The 23,208-nt window shown below is 39.0% G+C and overlaps 1 protein-coding gene across 1 annotated transcript in view; it reads right to left on the reverse strand.

Moving 5' to 3' along the window:
* sema3d (sema domain, immunoglobulin domain (Ig), short basic domain, secreted, (semaphorin) 3D) overlaps positions 1 to 23,208 on the reverse strand; it is a 65,147-nt gene that overhangs the window by 28,747 nt on the left and 13,192 nt on the right. Inside the window, exons 3-15 of the mRNA XM_056251164.1 lie at positions 18,478 to 18,638; positions 14,875 to 14,937; positions 14,157 to 14,276; positions 13,900 to 13,993; positions 12,825 to 12,953; positions 11,629 to 11,771; positions 9,266 to 9,380; positions 9,084 to 9,153; positions 8,689 to 8,833; positions 8,079 to 8,301; positions 7,555 to 7,643; positions 7,412 to 7,453; positions 6,419 to 6,576 (exon numbers count right to left, since the gene is read on the reverse strand). Of these exons, the coding sequence (XP_056107139.1) occupies positions 6,419 to 6,576; positions 7,412 to 7,453; positions 7,555 to 7,643; positions 8,079 to 8,301; positions 8,689 to 8,833; positions 9,084 to 9,153; positions 9,266 to 9,380; positions 11,629 to 11,771; positions 12,825 to 12,953; positions 13,900 to 13,993; positions 14,157 to 14,276; positions 14,875 to 14,937; positions 18,478 to 18,638 (1,552 nt within the window). The remainder of the gene's footprint in view (positions 1 to 6,418; positions 6,577 to 7,411; positions 7,454 to 7,554; positions 7,644 to 8,078; positions 8,302 to 8,688; positions 8,834 to 9,083; positions 9,154 to 9,265; positions 9,381 to 11,628; positions 11,772 to 12,824; positions 12,954 to 13,899; positions 13,994 to 14,156; positions 14,277 to 14,874; positions 14,938 to 18,477; positions 18,639 to 23,208) is intronic.

Consider the following 23,208-nt stretch of genomic DNA (forward strand, 5'->3'; position numbering starts at 1 on the left):
GTGTGTGTGTGTGTGTGTGTGTGTGTGTGTGTGTGTGTGTGTGTGTGTGTGTGTGTGTGTGTGTGTGTGTGTGTGTATATATATATTGTCCTTCCATTCTTTCTCGTGTGACACCTGAATGAAAGGCTCATTATGCGGGTCTTTGTCTTCTCAGGTGAGAACCACCTACTTATTCATGAGGGGTTGTGCCGTTCACGCCCATTCGCATATTGCCTTTCCAAACTATTTTTTTTTTCACAATTCAAAACAATCTATTGTTTTATGTGAATGATTAGGCAGGATGATTTTCAGATCATTTTGAAGCAAAAACTCTAGGCGACAACGTCCATTAGTCAAAAGTCTTGTGGACACATATTTAGTATGTGTTTTGTGGCCTTATTTCATTTTTAGTTTTTTCAATAATCATGCATAAACAATATTCTCTCAAAAATACAAACATGTACATACATGTTGCTCACATATTATGGTAGCCCTGTTTGTGCTAATAAGAGTGTAATTTCACCTGTGCCATTAATACCGTAAAACTTCAAATAATAGCCGAGTCCCAAATAGACGCCTGTCTCTTTTACACGCCTGGTGTGGCTGCAGGTTTGGGTAAATAAAGGCCGGTCTCAAATAGAGGCCGGGTCTGTTTTTTAGTTTCGGGTTGTATTTAATCCTCTAAAATAGGGGTGCTCCGATCAGGATTTTTGGGGCCGATCACCGATCGCCGATTACTGGAAGCTGTATCACCCGATACCGATACCGATCACCGATTACAGGGTCTATTTGAAGACTTCTTTTTATCATGTAGCATTACTTATTAAACTATATTTAACAACAATGTACATTAAGTATTACATTTAAGAGAAGACGATGCATAATGAATTGACACCTGTGTATTTATTTGCAAGCAACATGTATTAACATAGCTGGCTATTGGGAGCAGCTTAGGGCTTGACATACAACTTTCCTGTAGAATATAAAATAAAATTAATAAAAGACAGAACATCTGAGTCTTTAAATTTAGCTTTAGACTACTTTAAACTAAAAACAGCAACAAAAAAGGCTATAGCCAAAATAATGTTTTGAGTCAGTCAGCCATCAGTTTTTCTAATACACTTAAAGGACCACAGGTAGTAGGCTAAAGTGCACAGCAACAAAAAAAAAAAAAAAAAAAAAACTAACAACTTCCATATCTGTATCTATAACTTTGCTTTTTTCTGGGATGCTTAGTCAGATTTTGTGGGCATTTAGAGAGGAAGAGAGAGGTAGAGAAACCTTTTGTTGTGTGTGTGTGTGTGTGTGTGTGTGTGTGTGTGTGTGTGTGTGTGTGTGTGTGTGTGTGTGTGTGTGTGTGTGTGTGTGTGTGTGAAGAACCCTTGCAAAATTATTTTAAACAGATTAAGAAAGCCACCACTACTGGTCACATCTATGGTTAGATTGATTTTTTTTTTTAGATCCAGTGAAGTCTGTCCCACCATGTACCTAATATAAATAAATAAAACATCTTCAGTTAACTAGCAGATCATTCATTTAGTTCGCTATTAAATAAGAAATCTAGCGCTAAAATGTGTTTTTAAACTCAAGCTGCGCGCTCGTTGCCGCGGCGATCAGTTGCATGGATACAGTGCTCTGTGCCTCGCGCAGGCTTCACACGCGCTACATTTTTGTCATTGGTTGTTGCGTTAAATCTTACCCAGATACAATAGTGCTATTTTCTGATTGGCTATTGTGTAGCTCGACGAACAACACCAGAGGAAACGCGCTTGATTCATGCCGGTTCCACAGTGAGAGCGGCGCGGCCAGAGTTTTGGCCGCTGCGGCATATTAAATATATTACAAATAGTTTTTCAGCGTGAGAAATACAATGTGTGGCGGGAGAGCGTGACAAAAGACCGAAATGAGAGACTGTCACACTCAATGCTTGACACTTGAGAGCCCTGTTGTAGAATTGCCAGACCGGTGAAGCCATTTTTACCAGGGCGTAAAAAAAATTGTCTCGCGAGTTTTGCGTCATCTGATCGGCTTTTCTGGATCGGCCTTTATAGAGACCGCCGATCACACATCCCAAAGCAATTATCGGCCGATTATGATCGGCGACCGATCAATCGGAGCACCCTTACTCTAAAACCGTCAGATCGTCCGCTTTTTGGCGGTGGCCAAAGCAAATTTTCGTCCCTCCAAAGCCTTTTTTGATCGGTGAGTGATGTAGAATGACTGCTGCGCCTGACAGGGCGCGTAACGAGCAGAGAGAGAGAGAGCGCCCCGGCCGCGCGCGCGCACTCTCACGTCTTCAAACAACACGAGCGCTGTCTTGCTCTCTCTCCCTCGCGCATATTAATCAAAATCAATTGACGCGATAGTAAAAGGTCGGAAGACCGCAGTTTCACGTGGAGCATTTGGAGATTTTTAGAGATTAGAGACAGGCCTATACACTCAATGAACAACATCTAAACACTAAATTATAAAGGCCTGTCTCATATAGACGCCTGTCTCAAATACAAGCCGGTGCAGTTCGACGATTTGGGAAAATAAAAGCCCGGGCTACTATTTGAAGTTTTACGGTATGTTTATAAGCAACTGAAAAAAGCACAAATGTCAGGGCATGTCAAAACATCTCAAGGACCCCAAAAACACCTTAGACCCCAGAGGGTTAAAGTGGAATGTGTTTACTTTATGGTGGAGAGAACGCCAGTTGGACCCAGTAAAAATGCCCAGTGGCTTCAGATCTGGAGTTCCTCCAAAGTCGTTTCTCTGATGGTCTTTCCCCTTCCACACTTAAGGTCTATGTGGCGGCCATAGCTACCTCCCACATGTCTTTAAGTGGTGGCCCTCTGGGGAAACACCAACTAATCGTTCGTTTCCTTCATGGTGCTCTGCGGATGAGGCCTGTCGTCCAAGCCAGGGTTCCTGTGTGGGACCTGGCAGTGGTTCTTGAAGGGTTATCCCTGGCACCCTTCGAACCCATTAACTAGGTGTCGGTGAAGTTTGTCTCTTTCAAAGTGGCCTTCCTGCTAACCATTACGTCCCTCAAAAAAGTGGGGGACTTGCAGGCTTTATTTGTTTCTCCCTCTTGCCTCGAGTTCGCTCCTGGGAGGGTAAAGGCTATTCTCTACCCTAGGCGGGGTTACGTGCCCAATGTGCCATCTAATGTGGCACAGTCAGTTATCCTGCGGCCTTTTATCCTCCAGCACATGTGTAGGCTGATCAGGAAAGTCTACACCTACTATGCCCTGTCCGGGCCTAGGAGGCCTACGTACGTAGGTCCTCAGGTTGGAGGAAGTCGGACCAGCTGTTAGTGTGCTTTGGGTCACTTAAGAAGGGTTCCCCTGCCTCTAAGCAGACGATTACCAGCTGGGTTGTGGAGGCTATTTCTTCAGCATACGAGGCGCACTGTCTGCCCTTGGCTCTCCTGATAAGAGCCCACTCGACTAGAGGAGTGGCTTCCTCCAAAGCCCTGCTATCAGGGGTTTCCCTTCAAGAGGTCTGTGATGCTGCTGGCTGGGCCTCCCCGCACACCATCATCAGATACTGTAGCTTGAATCTGCCTTCCATGCCAGGTTCTCAAGTCCTCTCGTCCTGAGCTGTGCCTGACAAGCTTCACACCAAGACAGGCACTAGTCAGTGTGGCGCTGTGGGTATTTTGTTCCCCAAAGTGTCGTCTTCAACGCAGCACGAGTTCCCTTGAAAGGGAACGTCTCTGGTTACAACTGTAACTCTTGTTCCCTGAGAAGGGAATGAGACGCTGCGTCGCTTTGCCACACCTCCTGAGTGCCTGAGAATGACTTGCTCTGACCTATTAGAAGCTAACACTGTTGTGTTCTGGTGTCCCTTTGTAGCTTCCTTGTACATTGTCACGTGACGTCATGACGCAACACCAATCGAGATTGCACTAGTTCCACACATGCTTCAGACACTATCACGCTGAATACGTTCCCCAAAGTGCCATCTTCAACGCAGTGTTTCGTTCCCTTGGCAGGGAACAAGGGTTACAGTCTTAACCCGATAAGTTTTTATCTTGTAACAAGTTCAGAAAATAACGTTAGAATAATGACACTAACATTTAGCCTGACAACATCTCATCTGCAAGCAGATACTGAATCAGGACAATGCATATTTCTCATGCACTCTTTACTTAAACTGCATCTAATAGAAGTGTCATCAGATTTCATGCGCATTTTTCAAAATAAAGGTCTTGCATCAGATAAAAATATAGAATGTTTCTTAGACTACACACTCTGTGACACACTTTTGGGTCAACGACCCACCAGTTGAGAAACTCTGTTGTAAATAATATAACCAAGGTAACATCTGTGGTATTACTTTATCTGAAAAAAGTTAAAAGTGACAATCAACAGAGCTTACATACTAGACCTGGAAAAGTCATGTAAATGTATAAATCTTATTACTCTTTTGAAGTGTTTACATTTTTCATGTAATGCCAAGCTAAAAATATTTTATCCATTATAAATTGTGTGAATTATATATTTTTTAAAAATCTTTATCTAGTAAATCCTGAATTTAAAGCGTCATGGGACCTTTACAAGTTGTTGTGGATATCATGTAGTCAAAAAGTTTGAGAACCACTGGAATTAATTAATAAATTTAATGAATTAATTAGAGCTGTCAGTTAAACGCGTTATTAACGGCGTTAACGCAAACCCATTTTAACGGCGTTAATTTTTTTATCGCGCGATTAACGGTCTTTTTGGCCTAGCAAACTTTGTAGTTTTTTTCACATGCTTTTGCAACAGGACGCAGCATGCGCGGCGCTGCGCTATGAAACCCATTCATTTCAATGGGTTGCGAGGACGTTTTGCTGCTTCGTCGACCAAAGCGCAAGCGGATCTAGCTAGACCGGAAACAAAACAACAGGCACGCCGCACACACTCGTTTGGGCTTGCGAGCCGACCAAAAAGCTGGTTAACGTAACGTTTTGATTGGATGACGAGCGCGAGACGCCGAAATGGATGCCAATAAGATTCTGAATTGAAAGTTTACTTGTAAAAAGTTGCCAAATGGTTCCATTGACAAGACCAAAGTGATCTGTGTGTTTTGTTGTTGTGAACTGAGCTATCATCATCGCAGCACGTCCAGTCTGAAATACCACTTGATGATGGCCAAGCACACACACACACACACACAGCTGATGCAAATTTTCCGCCCCCTCGTCAATATACGGGACCTCGTCAGTATTTCTTTCACCCTTTTATTGATGGACAGTGTTACATTGTGTGAGAGATTATTTGCTCCAAGTGAGAATGTTAGTGTGAAATTGAGCACAGTATTGTCAATGTTGTTTTCAATAAAAAACATTTCCACAAAGCAAGCCGATCCACTTTTCCATGTAGATAAGAGGATTAAAATGAGAAAAAATAATGTGACAAAAAGAAATCAAGAGACATTTAGAATAGATAAAAATGTGAGATTAATTGTGATTAATCGCGAGTTAACTATGACAATAATGCGATTAATCGCGATTAAATATTTTAATCGTTTGACAGCACTAGAATTAATTGATCATAAATTAAGGGTTTGAGATCAGTTACCTCAATACCCATGCAAGCATAACTGGCTAATTTTTGTTTAATCTTAAATTTAATCTTCAGAGCAAGAAAATAGACAACTGTCATGTATTTTATTTAATTTCAAACACAAAATCAGTACTGCCACCATTTTTATGAAAACACCCTCAACTCTCTCCGTAATACAACAAACTTCGATGACAGATATGAATCTTAATGAAGCCACAAAGTGTTTTTCAAACAGAGACATCTGACAGCCAAACAATCTCCAAAACAGACTAAAATTCCTCTCTCTGTGTGTCTCCTTCTTTCTCTCTCTTTCTCTCTCTCTCTCTCTCTCTCTCTCTCTCTCTCTCTCTCTCTCTCTCTCTCTCTCTCTCTCTCTCTCTCTCGCTCTCTCTCTCGCTCTCTCGCTCTCTCGCTCTGCAGGACTGACCTGGCCTCCTTGCGGCAGTGGCGGACCGGAGAGCCGGGGAGAGAAAGGGCAAGAAAACTTCTATGGCAGCTCACATACATCATCTCAACAACAAAGCAACTTTAATCAATTTGCCTGTCCAGTCCAGTCCCACTACACCCTATGGCACAGGAAAAATCAAATATTTATCATTTTCTTCTCTGTGCTGAACTCCAGGAAACAACTCACCCAGGAGAAGTAGGTCAGAAAGAGGGCACCACAAAGCCCTCTCTCTCTTTTAATTTTCTGCTATCCCAAACACCAGAGCACCAAACTGCGCACGGTGCACATCTCAGGGATATCATAGGATACATGTGGCGTTGCATTGTTGTGTGTGCCGATAAGAAGACCGTTAAACAGAAGTGCTGACTGCGTGAATCAGTATCAAGGCTTTGCATCGACTCTTCTTTGGGACAATGACTTTATCGGCTCATGTGCATGTGTGTTTGTGTGTTACCTCTTAGAGGCTGGAATGTATCTGGAGCACTGGATGCCGTCCCAAGCGCAGTAGGGGTCTCTAGCCAGGCAGCATTCTGCACAGCCCTGCCCATAAATATGGCACCTGTGCAGGGACACCTGCACTAACCCGTCGCTTCCTCCAACAAACAGCTGCTGCTGTACACACACATACAAAGTAATAAACCAGGTGCAATGACAAAAAAAGTGCTTACTGGAGCAATCTCTCTAATAGAGTTATCAGTAAATGTCATTCGTTTGCAGTGTCTATTTTGGTCCAACAAACTCTAAAAAAGAAGCACGTGTACATGTGACGAAACTAACCCTAAACACAACAACAATAAGCACAATAAAAGTTGTGGTGCTCTTGCTTTTCTTGCACAAGTCTGAAAATAAACAGGCAGTCAGAGTAGACCTTCCCATATAACACCCTTGTAAATGCAAATGCTGTTCAGGATCTTTTTTGAAACCATTTAATATTATCGGTACTCTATTATCCTCTGCTATTAAAATAAAAAAAGGCCATAAAAATAAACAGTTACAAAAACAATTGGCCAAGTGTCCCACTGATGTAGCCATACGGTTCTATCTTTGTGCAGAGAAAGGATAAAAGCTTTTGGGCGAACTCTTAACCTAACCATGAGCTCCAAAAAATAATAGGATATAATTAGACAAATGGGAGTATAAAGGAAAAATGAAAGGAACGGCACAAGAACAGAAGAAACAGACTTATCCGCAAGACTTTGATAACCCAGAACAAAACAATGGAGGTCCTAACAAATCTATTTTGAGACTGAGACTTCCGGTAGCTAAAATATGACAAATAGTCCTGTGGAACCTCTGAGATTAAAACACCTTACTAATGAATCCTGTCAGTCATTTCTTTATGAAAAAGTTTATTTATTTAATTTATGAGTTATTTATTTTCTTCAATTATTCATTCCCAAGCTAAAGGTTTAGTTTACTAGAACCAAGTTTAAACTTCTGTTCTTACCTGCTTTGAGGAGATTTCCATGTTGAGGATGGGTGAGGGATTCTGAGAGGAAAAAAATAAAGACATTACCAGGTGAACTTGTTTTGTTTATTAATTATCATTCATCCATAAATGCTTCATATTTGAATGGTTGTGACTTTTACCTTGAACACCTGAAGCTCCTCTAAGATGATCTGCTCTGTGGACCAGTTTTCTTGACTGATGCTGACAACCTTCAAAACTGATCCCATATCTGTACAGACAAACATGCACACATTTGTCTCTTAAATAGATAAGCTCTACTGCCATCTGCTGGTTGATCGAAATAAAAGCTACTTTTATTTATTTATTTATTTTCAACTTTTGCAGCTTATGGAGGGTCAAGTGTTTAGTGCATTTCAAACCTTTTCTTCATATTTAAAGATTATAGGTATTTAGAACAAGCCTATGTTTGGCAAAATGTGGTCATTAAAATCTTTTAAAATACCAAAATAATATAAACCATCACAGACATCCCAAGTCTCCCGGAAGTTACGGGAGTCTCCCGCATATTGATAGCGGCTTCCTGATGCCCCAAATTAGTTAAAATCTCCCGGAATGGGAGGCGGTGGTATTCGGGATACCTCCCTGAAATTACTTTTTGCAGGTTGGGATGTCTGCCATCATATTTGGTTGTTACATATCATACCTGTGCCCAAGAACATAACAGCATACTGTCCATCCTCAGCTGCCACACGGTCCACTACAATCCGAGTGAGCCGGAACTCTGTATTGATACGAGTGAAAATTGGTCGGCCCGTCATTGGGTGCACGGAGCGGTACATGAGCGGGTGCAATCGTATAAAACTGATGACTTCATCTGGAAAGTCTTTAGTCGTTTTTATATGAGGATCATATGTCCGACTGGGGCACTACAAAGAAAATAAAATTTATAGTTATACATTTAGTATATATAACAGCATAAATTGCTGGAAGTAATAACAAATATGCACTCATATGAAGTGATGAAACTGCCTTTAGTATAATCATGAATGTTGTGTTTGTGCAACAGTGTTTTGAAATGTAAGGTAAAAGGTATATATTGTGTTATGTCTCCCTCTAGCGGTAATGTATAAAACTCCTGTGTAAAAAGTGTCAATGACTGAAAGGGGGTTAAAGAGAGAGAGAGAGAGAGAGAGAGAGAGAGAGAGAGAGAGAGAGAGAGAGAGAGAGAGAGAGAGAGAGAGAGAGAGAGAGAGAGAGAGAGAGAGAGAGAGAGAGAGAGAGAGAGAGAATACAATTGTAAGAGTGTTACTAACAGTGCCCGGTCGTGGGTAGGGTATTCTGCCTTCATATTCCACCCAGCGATGGTCTGGTCCCTCTTTATGAGCATACGGTCCATTAAACACTGCACGGATATCTTCCATTTTATAGACACACACCGCGGATCCTTTAAAGATAGAACTGACCCCCAAAAAAACAAGTTACAAAAACTAAAGAAGCTGAATGCCACAGTAAAAAAGAATTTCACATTTTAAATGGGCAACTTTATACAAATTACCATTCTTTTAATTGCCTTGTTAATCTATAAAATATATTTTAGCTCATTTTATAGCACATCAACGAGTTCCAAAATGGATTTCAAGCTACAGTACCCAGACCAAAAGCAATGAAATATTAATACTCTCACTGTACAGTAGGAGCTGGTTCTCACCTGGTGGTGGTGAACACTCCGTACACCATTGGATTTCTCTCATCTCTGCTAGGGAGGAGAAAGATGTCCTCTGTAACACACATACAAATACACGATGAACATCTTTTTAAATGCCAAGAAGTATGATACAACTGAAATATGTGTTTGTGAGAGGGAGTAGGAACAGAAAACACATCACTCACGGAGCTCATCAAAGTGTGTGTCCACTCCATCTGGTCCAGGAATGGAGCACACAAGTCTTGCTTTGAGGAATGTTGTCCACTTGTTGGTAAGACTTCTCAAACCCCCAACATCATTCTGCAAGCAAACACATGCATATAGGGTCGTTAAATGTTGTTGTTATGAAAGCACATGTTTATAATTTAAATCTTTAGTTTAGTTACAGTATAGGCTTTACAATAAAAATGTAAAACCAGCATTTGCTTCTGATTAGAGCAGCTTATTTAATTACCACACAACAATCACCACAAACCCCTCAGGTACACACAGACTTAAGAGGCACACAAACACACACACAAAAGAGACAGACAAAGAAAAAGAGTTCAAGAAATCGAGAAGAGCGAGTGAGGCGAGTTTATAATGGGAATATAACGACCCTCTCCATGAACACTCCAAGAGCAGGTTTACGTCTTTAGATGCACAATAGAGCACTGAGAGGTCTTAGAACGAGAAGACATGCTGACTGAGAACACTTAAATTAATCTCCTCATTATAGCCAGAAGGGTTTAATCAAAGGACTCCAATGATTTCACCTACACCCACTTAAAGCAGCAAACATATTCATCCTCTGCCATTATCCCTGTTGAATAACACACACACTTGAGAAAAAGGGGGGGCGAAGACCTAAAAGAGGTTTAGGAGTGGCGTTTTCCAAATTCTTTAATCTTCAAAGATGCCCTCTCTAGTGTTAGGCCAGTTATCCAGTAAGGAATCTGGCCTCGGATAGCTTTACAGCTCACTCCTTAAGCTATAAAAACCCGCCCGCTTCGAAACAAGAATTTTGCAATAGAACTTGGAATTTTTATAGCATACAGCCCGGGAGGATGAGTCTACAGCATTAAGGAAACTGCTTTAAATCATTGACTTTTTATACTTGCAGGTTGACAGCTGACTTGCACGGACAATTGCTTAAAATCACTACACAGCTCTCTACAATATTTGATTTTTATTGGTCAATTGAAGCACTAAGCACTATTAAAACAGTTTTCAACATATACTCAGAAAAAGAAGAATTGGAGAATTTTCATCAAGGCTGCATTTATTTGACCAAAATAACCTAAAAAAAAGTAATACTGTAAAATATTACTACAATTAATTTTTGTTATATTTTAATTACATTTAAATATATATATATATATATATAAATGTATCTTGTTGCTCATTGTTTGTATATATATATATTAAATGTCTGGGTATATATATAAAGTACCCAGACCAAAAGCAATATTTCATTGTTTTTTGGTCTAGGTACTGTAGCATGACATCCATTCTGAAACTTGAACTTTCAGCAGATTGAAAAACAAACAAAAACAAAAGCAAAAAAAAAAAAAAAATACTTATCCCAATCTTTTGAACAATAGCGTCCATGTATCAGTTCTGGTTTCATGCCTATTGTATCACTCTCTGTGGTCTCTCATATATATGATCTTCTCTCATATAATTCAATAATTTTAACTCAAAATAATATTTCCATTTATTTTGGTAAGCAGCTGTAAACAGTATGATGTACAGTCAGTTAGTTATTCTATTTTCAGTCTATTTTACAGTAATATATTTTGATTATGATCAACTGACTATACATTCTTTTCTTCATAAACTAAATAAAAAACAGAATAAGAGAAATTATAGCGTATAGCGTATATACGTGTTTTTACCAAGTTTTTCTTTACCTTGCATGGGTACATGAGAGTAATTAAGCTCAAAACAATGAAATGAAATTAAACTTTGTTCAGGATTTGACACCCAGGATCACAAACTGCAAAATTACTTCCATATTCTGTATTCTTTGATGACGACCTTGTGGAAGGGATTCAATTGCTCACTTTCTTTAGAAATGACCTTGGACTTGACAATGGAGTTCACTTCCCACAGTGCCCTTTCAAGGGAGTAAAAAAGACGAATTTGTGGTCAGTGTGATGTTTGAGCGATCGTTCCCCATCGTCTATTTCAGTTGACATCAAATCTAACTTTGACTTCTTTATGGATGGTATTAGCGAAATGCCCCCAGCCTTCGTAGTGAACTGGTGTTAAGGGAGGGATGGGTGGAACACAATGGAGTCACTTAGCACACTTATTTCCCTACACCAGGGACTTCCACTGTCATCATGAGCAACGACTTCGGCAGCAATTACATGACCAGACCTCTGCTATGATTTCCCCCGTCTGACAACAGTGGTTTGGTCCGCTTTCAGCAGATCACATCAAGGGGGACGTACCAGGAAGCCTCCCCTCCCAGGGGAAGCACATTTCATCTCATGTGCTGTGGAAGGATCAGAGAGATGAGGTGAGTTTGTATCTGATCAGGCAGCGTGAGGACAGAACTTACCCGGCAGATCCGGGCGACGCGAGACAGCACACTCTTGTCTGCAATGCTCCCATCACGGGATGCCTCACGGAAAAAGAAGTAAATCTTGTCATCGTCAGGGTTGTAGGTGTCCGCGATGGGATGGGCGGAAATAAACTTGCCCTCTGTGGACAAGAGAGAGAAAAGCTGGTCAGCTTGATATATGTGATACTAATCCAACAATCCCTTTATAACACTTCTAAGAAAGTGTGGAAGCCTATTAAAACAGCAAAGACCCTGTTTTTTATCCACTGTTTGTGTGTGAGAGAGAGTATAAAGACAAAACTGTATCCTACTGTTTAGTGTAGGCATTTCCTTTTGGACTCACAGCAGACCGATAATGAGTGTTTAGGGTTGGAAAATAGACTGTGTGGGTTTAAACTCCATTAAATTGCATCAGCCACAAGAAGAGCTCTAACATTCAGAAGGAAAATCAAAGGTGAAAGAGAGACAGTCATTAACTCAATGACTAGACAAAGACTGTATTATATTGGACTCTCTGCATATGACTAAGACTCAGAGAGGAGAGAAGGGGAAAGTGCCAGCAGCTGGTAACTCAGACTAACTTAGAGTAAGTCTAAAGGATTGGAGCGTTAAGACTCTCCAAGCAGCAAGATATACTGGGCTTGTGTGTTTGGCCAAAAGTATGTTTTTTTATATACACCAATCAAAGGTTTTGATCAAAAGTGACAGTAAAGAAATGTATAATATTACAAAATATTTATTTTTCAAATAAATTCTGTTCTTTTGAGCTTTCTTTTATTTAAAAAATCCTGAGAAAATGATCCACAAAATGATTAAAGAGCAACTGTTTTCATTGATAATATTAAAAAATATGACTTGAGCAGCAAATCAGCATGTTAGATTCATTTGTGAAGGATCATGTGACACTGAAGACTACATCCAGCTTCACCATCACAGGAATACATTACATATCCACATATAACCAAGTAGAAAACCGTTATTTTAAACTCTTATAATATTTCACAATATTAAAGTTTTACTGTATTTTTGATCAAATAAATTCAGCCTTGGTGAGACTTCTTCTGAAAGCCCACATTTACAGATCAACGCCTATTTAGTATTCTGCATCATAAAAAAGTCAACCTAAAAAATTCTGTAAGATGTGCCTGTATGTTATTCACTGAGTGTAAGCTGGACTGGTGGGGAAAGCTGACCGTTGATCCAGTAGTCCTCAGAGATGTCTGTGCGAATGTACTGCTGGTCAGGGGGCGGGCCAAGAGAGCGGCTAAACGTGCTGTCCTTGCCCAGGAAATCAGACGCTGTGCCAGCGTATAGATACCGATCTGAAAACAAAGAAAGGAAGCATCTCAGCGTAAACATTGAGCTGTAGTCAGTCAGGCTGCAGGCACTGTTACAACAGCTGACCATCAGCCATCAGCATCATGTTCTCTTTTCCTCACACACGTGATATGCAAGCCCTGTGATCTAAAGTTCTAAACACAAGTTACCATCTCTGCAGTATCCATGACAACCAAGAAGGGTTTATGGATTATGTTTTTAGAATAACTCGGTGATTTCTCTCATCATCATTATCATTTGGTGTTTGGGCCTCCACCCTACTTCTTTCTATGCATGTGGTTTGGAGCACAGAATGTGCTCTGTGTTCTCCCAGAGTTGTTCCCGGTTGATTATGCCTGTCAGTGTAAATAAACGAACACACTCAACCACACTGTTGAAAGACTTCACCCAAAAGTGAAAATTCTCATTTGCATTCATTACTTTAGATTCGATTACTACAGTAGAGATAAATATTTTCTTCTTAAATGTTCTATTTCTGGATGACTTTTATGATTTTTTGGGCCTTTTTGGAGCATGTCACAATTTGGTTTTGTACTCATAATTTTCACTTTTGAGTAAACTATTCATTTAAAACTTTCCTAATGCAGGCCTTCTCAGGAAGGAAGGTTCTGTAATGGTGAATGGCTGTAATTAATCAAACTTTGCTCAGCTGGAACAATTCAGGCTTCAATACAACCCATAAAAATGGAACACAAGAAAAAAATGGACATTTTAGAAAGTTTACAGCTGGTACTTTTGACAGGGTGTGACATTTCTCCACAGTACTCCACTGGAAACATAAGGGTCGGTTTAACTTGAAGAAAAAAACGTCTGACAGACAGAACAGACGAACCAGATTTTTCTTGGGTGAAAGCCGATCACGTGTAAAGAGTAAAAAGCTCTTTACATCAGGTTTGTGTTTAAGAGAAGGAAGATCTGATTCAGTCTCACCTGTGAGTACTGAAGCAAAAGGCTGGTGAGGATCAAAAGGACATTTCATTCGGCCAGATTCCACAGTGTTGCTGTGGAGGTGCAGCCAGCTGTCCTGTGATCATAGTACACAAAACACACATTATTATTAGTTACCATACAGGAGAAATTACTTAATAAAACTTTAAAACTCTTTCAAGAATACTAGTCAATCAAAAAGAAAATCTGAACAAACTCAATATACTCTGTGTGGAAGCAATCATAATTTAATTTCTTGCCTCTTTGTGACCTTTGACCTCTAAGAAAGCACAGGTGGGGTGGAAGGCTCCAGTGCCACAGGCATAGACATGGGTTCGGTTATAGCTGTGCAAAACTCTTATGAAATTAGCACATTCAGTCTGAGGTAGAAAGAGAAAAAAAGAAATTATGAGCATGTGCAGTGTCCTCAAAAAGTATTTGGATATTTAAATCACACATAAAAATGTATTAATGTCATTGCAATAAATTGCAACATGTCTACTTAAGTGGTCTTTAAAAATTATTCTTGTGATATCTTTCTTAATAAAGCAAAACTTTTCACAAAACGTTTAGTTTAGAATGATAAAACGAACCATAGCAATCAATATTAATGTCTAAAATTATCTATGCCACCTGTTTCTGATACAAATAACAATAACATTCATACACTGTATAAATATCTAAGTGTAAGTAAGCAAGTATCTAAATACTAATATATAAATATACAGTATGTGTATATATATATATATATATATATAAATTCTTTGGTAAATAGAAAGTTCAAAACAGCATTTTATATATATATATATAAATCTTTTGTAACATTGTGAGAGTTTAAATGTCACATTGGATCAGTTTAATGTATCCTTGCATAATAAAAGTATTATTTTCTTCCTTTAAAAAATCATTTGATTCAGAGAAGACTGTCTGTATGTTGAAATGTTCATTTAGCAGACATATATTCTGACTGATACTTACAAGAGGGTTTTTGCCAGCAAGCATACACATATCCATCCTGTCTCTTGGAGCTGGCCAACTCAGCTGCAAGTGAGAAACACACATGTTGGGTCCAGGACTTTCCATTGACATAATGATGTTTATACTGTACAAATTGTAGATTCTACCCCTAACCCTAAACCGCTAAACACAAACTTTACAGAAAACTTTCTGCATTTTTACATTTTCAAAAACAAAAAGCTAGTTTCCTCATGGGGACCAAAAAAAAAAAGTCACCACAAGCTAAAAAATGTCTGGTAATATCCTTGTGGGGACATTTGGTCCCAATAACATTGACCACACACACACACAGTAAATTCAACTAAAAGTAACAGCAAATACCTTACAACTTAAATAGTCAGAGTAAGTGTTTACAATTGTCTCTCACGGCATTGTTACAGAAAAGTATATCAACCATGAAGTGTAAACCATACAAAAATTCTGTTTCAGAATGAGATCATGTCATGACTCAATGTAAGATTTTAAACAGAGTGTAATCCATTGTGTATTTAACAGATGAAAAGCTGCACACATGAAATACTGTACAAACATGGGTCCTGGGTTAAGCTTACTAGAGGGAGGATCACGTTCAGATAAAGAGTGATGAAGGGGCTTCTGGCCTTGTCTCTGCACACGTATTATAAAAGCTTAAACGCTTAGCATACACAGGGCTGACCTTTGACCTTGACCTCCAAGAGCCGTCTCTACATGTAATATGCAATCCATGATTACACATGCTCGTGAGACGACTTTACATGACGGCGCTTTGAAGATTGTCGTGCCTACCACAAACTGACAAAGGGGCTCAATACGTACCCTCCACCATACAAATGAAGAAAAAAATCTACACGCATGTGTCATAAACGCACACACATGCATGTCTTATGTAAACATGCATGTTTATATATGAAAGTAAAGCATTAGGTGCCTATATGGCCAAAGAAGTTATATTTTTTCTATATATTGCCCAAAACATGCATTTTATATAATATGTATAATATATAACAAAATGTACTTTAAGGGACAAAAAGTGCAGTCCCAATCTTTAAAAAAACTAAAAATTGGGTAATGCAAAATGTATTTTATAAAATATATGTTGGACAATTTTAAATATATTTAGATTGAAATACATGGGCAAAAAATATAAGTAACTAAAACTTGTGAAAAATATATTTATGTAAATATATTTCAAAATCTATATTAGCAATACATTGTTGGTATACTTTGAAATACACTAAAATATATATCAGAAAATATTTTGCTCTATGGGTGTCTTTACATGTATGTGAGAAAGAGAAAAAAAAAATTGTGTGCGTGTGTGAGGGTGAATGTGATGTGGTCTTGTCATGGGACCACTGTGGAGACAGTGATTGACAGGTGTGATCGTGGTAGGGTCAGCTCAGTATCTCTGTAGGGTGATGCTATGGGAATATCTAGAAGTGACAGTGAAATAACTGTGAGAACTTGTTGGAGTGAAAGTATAAAGAAAGTCTAAAGGACCTCTTATGGCAGAGACACACATAAATACACTCGAACACCTACTACCATAAATGAATTCATAAACTAAACATATCCAGAGACTCTCATACCATGCTATCAAGCATTTTGTGAGATTAGAAAGGTATAAACAGTTTTGATTTGTACTTAGTTTAACCCAGATTATGTTGTCCAAGTACAGGAGTGTAACCAGTCGACAAGTCAAAAGTTTTAAAACGAAAAATGAAAAATGCATTTGTTCTCACAATAAAAACATGCACCTGTTTGGCATAAAATGTATAAGTGATTCTGACTAACAAATGCACATCCACATAGTACTGTCTAGTTTACAAACACTCACTCAAACTCAATGAACGGACCCTTGCACCAGTGCCACCGTCACCCGATGGCCTTGAGAATAATAATATGCATTTAAATGGGTAAATATAGGAGGATTATTAATGGCAAAATCATTAAATGTGACACAGTTCCTGCTACCAGCTGGTGGCGCTATGACTATAACTGAATATTGCCATGTAGATGTCTTCAGGCAAGGACTCTTATCATAAGTGAAGTTTGAGGCAGATTGGACATTGTATGTTTGAGTTAAAACAACTTCCTGTTTCAAGGCATTAATAGCATGCTTTAACACTTGTGTTGCTAACATGTTTTAACATGTTTCTAGGATGTTGCTAGTATGTTTAACACTTGGCATATTGTAATATAAAGCTAGGAGTGCATGATGTCTTCAGGCCAGGGGCCTGATGTATAGACGTTGCGTACGCACAAAAGAGGTGGGATGTCTGCAGATGTGATGCCATTCTGAATTGCAAAAGAATAGGATGCAGGAGAAGAAAGTTCAACATTCTTACTTCAGCAATAAAAACAAAACAAATGTGATTTTTTTTCTTATTCGTATGGTTGAACTGGATCATCGAAGGTTTGCAGCAAAGACAATGTAACATATTATCGCAGGTTTGTGTGATATTCTGAGTTTGCATTTCACTGTTTTTATTCATTTTAAGGAAAGCTGTGTCAGGGTTTGGGTTGGGGAAAGTTGCGAGGGCTCAAGTGCAGAACAATGGGTATTTATTAAGTAGTAAAATATAACAAAAACTACCCCGTGGGGGAAACCAAGACAGGAATCAAGACTTCAACTAGACTTGGGATGAACACGAAACAAGAGGCGACGACAGACAAGGATAGACGACGAACCAGCACAGGACCGAAAACACAAGGAGAATAAATAGGGAGAGCAAACAAAGCAGGTAACAAGGGAGGACAGGTGGGGCAAATGAATCAATAATCTGTTAACAAGATGGGAGGGGCTAAACATTTGACAGGAGAGCACATGGCCAGTAAAACAAATCACAAGCCATGTGCTCACACAAAACGAGACATGAACACGCAGCCAATGAAAACACTCATAAGCCACGTGTTCACACAAAACATGACAACATGAAGGCACACAGCTAGTGAAAACACAAGCTGAGTGCTACACAGCACATGACACGCAGACAGAAGAGCTTACGGTCCGAGCGAACTCAAAACCGCACACTCACACGACAAGACAGAGCGCACGAGAATGAGCGAAAGCTCACGACAGAATACAAACACACAGAGCATGAATGTCCGAATCCCGACACAGAACCGAAACCAAACTAGACTGACGTGCCGGGATCCAAACACCACGGCCCGCACATGTAACAAGGCATACAGACAAGAGAGCGCACGGCTCGAGAACGCTCGAAGCCGCGCGCCCACACAAAGACATGACAAAACAGGAGTGTCAGAGCTCTGTCACAAAACGAAGAAATAAACTAGACAGAAGTGACAAAACCCTGACATACTGAATCTGTTTGGGTTTTTTTTTTGCAAGTGACATGAGTAAATGCATTCTCACATCTATTATAAAACACAATGTAAAGCTGCTTTTCCAAATGAATGTCAACCAGTCTGAGAGTGAGTGAATTCTCTTCTAAATGATTCTATGGAAAAAATTTGCTACGTTCTGCCCCAGACCACACATAGTGTAAAGTATTTACGTGCCTTTTCTGAAACCTGATTCTGCATGTCTGCAGGTGTTAGCCCTGTAAGGTGTGTGTTTACCTTTTTGGGGTGTTTATTGATGTTGTCTGGGTCCAGTAGGTAAATGTGGTCTTTGGCTCCCAGCAGTAATCGGCTTCTCTCCTCATCCAAAAGTACTGTCTGAAACTGCTGTCCGTGGCTGGAACCCACAAATGGCACCACACTTTGAGAATGGATCAGCTCTGGAGAAGTCAAATGAGGGTCATCAATAAAAAAATACACATACATAAACACAAAGTATGTAGTGTATGCACAAACAGATTCAGGTCGATGACTGAAGCTTTTCTAATGCAAGTTTATTTAAAAAAATATATATAAAAATGTATAAAAATCCAAAAAGGTCTTGTTAATATTTAAGTAGCACTAAAATGAATTGGCCTACTTTGCTTAAATCTCCAAGAAAAAATGATATAAATGATCTCACATGTGCCTCTAGAATTTTAGAAGGTATCTCAACAATGTCTCAAACTGTGCTCAAGTCTGCAGTCAGAAGAGATTAAAATATTAACTCAAACATTTCTCAACAAATTCTTGTTTAAGACTACTGTAAATTATCTGAATCAGGCTATAAACATTAAATTAACGTGTAAGTGTCATAAAAGCCCTCATAAAACACGAAAACCCAACATGTGAGTGTTTGTGTGTGTGTGTTTGTGTAAGCATTGAGTGTAGCAATAGATCTAAAATGTTACCATCTCACACCTATTGCACCCACCCCACCCCAATCTCTCATTTTTCTAATGTACTGAGAGGCTCTATTATCTCTATATTCAGTATGATCTACAGTAACGATAACCTCAGGGCTGTCTGTCATCTATGTGTTCAGATTCCATCTTGATAAAATGTTATCCTCTATTTAGCATCCGCCCATTTACAAAACCTCACTTCACCTGCCAAACATTAACCAAGAGCCTATTCTATAAGAATTCAGCTGGATCGAATTGCTCCACCTATCAATTCTCACACGTCAGCACTGAGGCAGATAAGCTCAGTGGTTCATTTGCAGTATATTTCATATTTCACCTCTTGTGCTCTCTGGAGGAGCAATTACACATACTGTTATTCTTGCAGAAGAATCCTGGTCAACAGCTTAGACAGCTGAGAAGCAGTTGAGATTGGCGTTTGCGCATTCAATGAAGGAAAGCCAAAAGTTGTCTCAATAACAGATCAGCTTAAAAGTTACAAGCTATCAACACCAACATAAGAGAGATGGAATATCTCTAAAGGTGACGTTGTTAAGCCTTGTTCATATTCCCTTCGGTTCGTACAAACCGAACTCTCTGGATACGTGATTCTTGAGATATTTATTTAACACGTCATGACGTTTGACTAAAGCACACAGTCTTTGAAGACTTGGACAGAGTCCTAACATTTCTCCACCCTATGTTCTGCTCTCCATGCACTCAAACATAACCATCTGCCAGCAGCCTCAAAGCAAGAAAATCTGGCAGAGTGCACTTAAACACCATGGAAAGCAGTTCTATAGATTCATTTATGTTTTCTGATCCTCTTTTTGTTCTGTTTTAAATTCTGAATTTTACATATTCTGGTACACACCATTTGGCGTTCATTCTTTATATCTCGCGATTTTCAGCTACCTCTCTGCCCCTGCTGTCAGCCATGGACGCAAATATTGTTTAAACATCCCTGATGTGGTTGGGTCTTGGGACGAGAGCATTAAGGAGTTGAATAAATCTTAGGACTTAACTATTAATTATCTGGGGTGTAGGGTCAAGAATGGGTCATTTCTGTTCAATATTTACAAGACAAAAAAATCCGCTCCAAAATAAAACTCCATTCATGCTAACGCCTGACTAGCTGATGCTAATCTACTCTGCAAACAGTTTTAGGTCAGAGCCCTGCTGAAAGATCCCTGCTTAGCAATGAGGTATCCAGAGATTTATCTGGAGCTATAGGGCTTTATCTGAATCCTTCAGGAGAATAAAGCCCTCACGTCCACTCATAGCAGTACTATATGAATTAAAGAGAGTATAAGGAGGACATGACCACAAAAAGGAATGGGAGAAATTGCAACAGTCAGTATGGCAGCTATAGTAATAGAACTCCTGCCTTTAGAGCGATAAAACCTAAAAAATAAAAATGTCTTAAAACTATATGATTTCTTCTACATGGAACACCAAAGGAGACATTGCAGAATGTTCGAACTGCTTTCTCCCATAAAAGAGATGTGGAAGAAAAACTCACTTCTGGGGTTCTAAAGCTTCAAAAAGTGCAAAAAATGAAAAAAGTAGTAAAAGTAGTCCAGACAACTCACAGGCGAAATTAAGTTATTATTCACCAAATATTTTTTTTACAGCTATGGTCACCATTCACTTTCATTTTATGGACAAGAGAATATGAGACATAGGTGTAAATGAATATGTAGGAATGTATGAATGAATATATGTATACATACATTTTATTTCAGTAGAAGACCCTTTGTGTGATTTGAACATTTGATATAGGCTATGTTGAAACGTAAGCTTGGCCAACAGTTTTGGAAATGTCAGACTATTCCCATTCAAGTACAAAGGGGCTATACTTCCATGACTAGAAAGGCAATGGTCAAAATGGCCACAGAGTGAAATAACTTTAATAAGAACTTCTTATGAGTCACATTTTATAAGCTTGTAATGTAATGCAGTTTGCTGATCGTGGTGGCTTAATAATTATTCTATAGAAACACAGACTCCCTGTAGAAACATAAAGAAGGTATTGTCCATTCAGTTCAATCTTTACATAATGGTGTACAGTTCAAGCTTTACATTGCAAACTTTTTCAGCCCTACAGGTACATCATTTATCTTTAGGCAACAGGAAAGCATAAAGGTTGATGAGTGAAACACAAACCTAAAGTAATGCACAATTTGAGGGGTAGACAAATTAAGGTACCCCCAGCTATTCACCAGAAACTGGACCGCATGTTAAAGCTAATGTCACAGAGTAAGACTTCTTTTAAGATTTCTCGGACGGTAAAGGATTACACTCTTAGGTGTAATCAATATTCTGGCTGTGGTTTGGGAAGAGAGCCAAACTAGTGGAAACTAGTCTAACTCTGTGTACAGTACATTAGGAAGACGCATGACTATATTTATGACCTGCTTGTTTTACATCTGTTTAGAGAGCCACAGCCAACTGGGAGCCATATAGTTATAAATCCATTGAATACTATACTTTTGAGTCCTTATATTGCTGTTTTCCTATTGCAAAATTAGGCTTTGTGTTTGCACAACACGTCACCGTTCATGCATGTCTATACCATCATGCATGTACACTTTACGTCAAACACAAGAAATATACAACTCATAAAACAATCAATATCCCTCACTCAAGAGCCCTGTGCAGAGGGAGTCTGTCTTTAATAGAAATATTTACACAACCTGAAGATAATATTTTGATGTGTTTCACTGGACATTGTCATCTAGGAGTGATGTTAACGACAGAAAGGATATTGTTTAGTTGACTCCAGAGAACATTATGAGATGTATCTAATGCAGATCAGATGTTCCCCTCTTAGCCTTCCTTTCAGAGGAAAACACAGTCGACCGGCCCTGAGGTGTGCATGCAGCGCTGCATACTTCTGGATAATAACACACTCTGTTTTAAAGGAGTGCACTGATACAGAAACGGTGCCGATGCTTTTATGAGAGCATCTGCTCAGATGATGGATTGTGAAAGACTGTACTTCTGCATCCTCTCCAACAGGACCAAACATGGAGTGGAACAGCAAGTTTAAGATCCAACTGACCCGTTCACTGCAGCTAAATGGATAAGATAATCTTTTAAAGCCAATCTCGTATATGAATAGACAGCTTTAAAAGACTGATAACTTCTCAATCTGTATTTTGTTTTGTTTTCCAGTAAAAGTAACTAAAAAGCAAGGTTGTAATTGTGTAAAATATTAAGATTAAGATTTGTTTTCAGAAGAATCCAGAATTGAGTTGCAGTACCATTGCCACTGTTTTGTTGTTGTTCCCACACACATGTATCTTGTTTAAACCATATTCAGATATATTCCAAGGAAAATTATTTTTTGCAGTGTAAAATGAATGGTTATTTTCACCTTTAAACGTATGTATACAACAATATATACAATAAAACAGATTTTCATTGTGGAAACATCAAGAAAATCTTTTCAGAGGTCAGTCAATGCACAAAGCATCATTTCTAGCACAAGCCAGGCAGCTGTCTGTTCTTTACACTCAATCATATTACATTCTCACCAGCACAGCAACTAAAATATGGCAAACTGAAGCACAGCATGTAGGATTTTTATGCTAAAGAAACTGAAAATAAACAGAGGGCTCACCACAGTCATTCATATTTTTATTGGCGTGAGTTTCCTGATATGGATGAGGGTCTGTTACAGTAGCTCTGGCATGCTGTGGGGCAGTTTTAGGGAGCTATAAATTTTATTTTCCTCAGTTACATAAAACAAATGCCGTATTCAGTTCACTTCTCAAATCGAGGCAGGGATCGAATGCAGAAGTGAGAAATGGAGAAAAGACTTTCATCACTGCTTGTTGGTTAGAAAGAACATTAATGTCTAAGGGACACTTTATCAATTTTCAGCGCTATCAAAAACACGTTCTAGAACAACATAGTATCTAATCAGTGGTGCTACTGATGTTGTAAAGCTCAGTGCAGATTTATCATGCGTCTTTGACTGTGGACAAAGTATGCATGACTTTAAACAATCCATGTGTCAGTGCACTTAAATGAGTATGTTGTTACTTTTAACAGATGTTTCTTT

The sequence above is a fragment of the Rhinichthys klamathensis genome, unplaced genomic scaffold (genome assembly GCF_029890125.1).
Source record: "Rhinichthys klamathensis goyatoka isolate OS25496 unplaced genomic scaffold, OSU_Roscu_1.1 h1tg000078l_1, whole genome shotgun sequence".
NCBI classification, from domain to species: domain Eukaryota; kingdom Metazoa; phylum Chordata; class Actinopteri; order Cypriniformes; family Leuciscidae; genus Rhinichthys; species Rhinichthys klamathensis.